At 44.5% G+C, this 1639-nt stretch overlaps 1 protein-coding gene across 2 annotated transcripts in view; it reads right to left on the minus strand.

Moving 5' to 3' along the window:
* H257_03239 overlaps positions 1 to 1574 on the minus strand; it is a gene marked incomplete at its 5' end in the record, with an annotated part of 15864 nt that extends 14290 nt beyond the window's left edge. For both annotated transcript variants that reach the window (XM_009827241.1, XM_009827240.1), the window contains 4 exons: positions 260 to 399; positions 1164 to 1269; positions 1321 to 1414; positions 1516 to 1574. In XM_009827241.1, coding sequence (XP_009825543.1) covers positions 260 to 399; positions 1164 to 1269; positions 1321 to 1414; positions 1516 to 1574 — 399 coding nt within the window. The remainder of the gene's footprint in view (positions 1 to 259; positions 400 to 1163; positions 1270 to 1320; positions 1415 to 1515) is intronic.
* Positions 1575 to 1639: the final 65 nt, after the last annotated feature.

Raw genomic sequence — 1639 nt, forward strand, 5'->3', positions numbered from 1 at the left:
GTTTACCTGAACCAAAACAACCTCCAAGAACGAATACTAGTAGTTTACCTGAACCAAACAAACCTCCAAGAACGAATACTAGTATTTTACCTGAACCAAACAAATCTCCAAGAACGAATACTAATATTTTACCTGAACCAAACAAACCTCCAAGAACGAATACTAGTATTTTACCTGAACCAAACAAACCTCCAAGAACGAATACTAATATTTTACCTGAACCAAACAAACCCTCCAAGAACGAATACTAGTAGTTTACCTGATACCACGCACGCCAGTGGGTGGGTTGGAGGGCGACAACGCGGCCAAAGTCCAAAATGGCGGTGGGGAGCGCCAGGAGCTCTTGCAGGCAGACGCCGCGGGTGTACCACGCGTCCGTGTCGGCCGGGTGTTGGGCCACTGGGGGAATCAGAATCAGACTCGGACAAACGCGACGAGATATCATGAATTAATTTGATACATATTTCCCAATTCTGCGCGATTCGAAAAAATCCATTACAAATCTCGCCGCGATATATTTTTTGATTGGCGTTTCCCATTCCGCAGAAACCATGAAGCAAAAAAATAGAAGAGTAATTTCAGATGGACCAATGGGAGCGATTCGTGATTGGTCGGCGTGGTTTGATTGGGCAGGGTTCGGGAATTCGTACCAAAGCAATAATATACTTGGAAGGGCAATTCGACTCCAATAACGTCAATATATTGGAGATTATTTCTGAAAGAATCGTAAGAAATGTATAGTAGTAGTACAGTAGGGGTGACAGGATCCATCGAAGCTCGTGTCCAAGACTGACTCAAAGTATACGTCTCCGTCGAATCAGAAGAGGCAAACCATGAGACACCGCGCGACTCAGAAAAACAAGATCGTCGGGAATCAGAAAATACGTAGAATTAGACGAGTATGCAGTGTTGTGAATTCACTGTAAACTTGCAAAATTCGCCTGGTTTGTCTAATCAATATTGAATCACGCCAGAGTTGTGATTGGTTGAATATACTTGTCCTTTACGTAAGAGAGCCAATCAAATAATCCATTCAAAACTGGATTCGCCAATAGCGTCGATAATTCGTGATTTGATTTTCGGCGGCGAGATCATTCGATTCGACAGGGTCTGGAGATTCGTATCCACAATATATATATATATATAGCCGCAACAATACGCACATGCTTCGGTGAGTTCGACCACGGCCCGCTTAACATTTCCTTGAAGGTAGTAGCAGTACCCAATGCTCATTTGAACGTGGGGGTAGGCTGGCAGTTGATTGCGAACCTACCCAAGTGACGAATAAAGATCTGGTACGTTATGATGGGAATAGTGTACGGTCAAAAACTCGGCCAGCGCCAGGTCAGGAAGGCACTGCTGTGCCCGCAGACTTCCTTTCAAGAAATGCGCGACCAAGAACTTTGGGTCTTGTCTACGCCCAATCATAAACCATCGAGTGTACGACCCAGTATGTTGAAGTGTACGACCCAGTGTGATGAAGTGTACGACCCAGTATGATACACATTGTACTACCTCAAGCACTTGGTCCACAGATCCAACGCCAGTGAACTCTCCCCCAACAGCGCGTGCATTCTCCCTGCCGTGACCAATTAATATGGAAACACTCTCTAACAATCAAGTATATATATATATATAT

The sequence above is a fragment of the Aphanomyces astaci genome (assembly GCF_000520075.1).
Source record: "Aphanomyces astaci strain APO3 unplaced genomic scaffold supercont1.5, whole genome shotgun sequence".
Lineage (NCBI taxonomy): Eukaryota > Oomycota > Saprolegniomycetes > Saprolegniales > Verrucalvaceae > Aphanomyces > Aphanomyces astaci.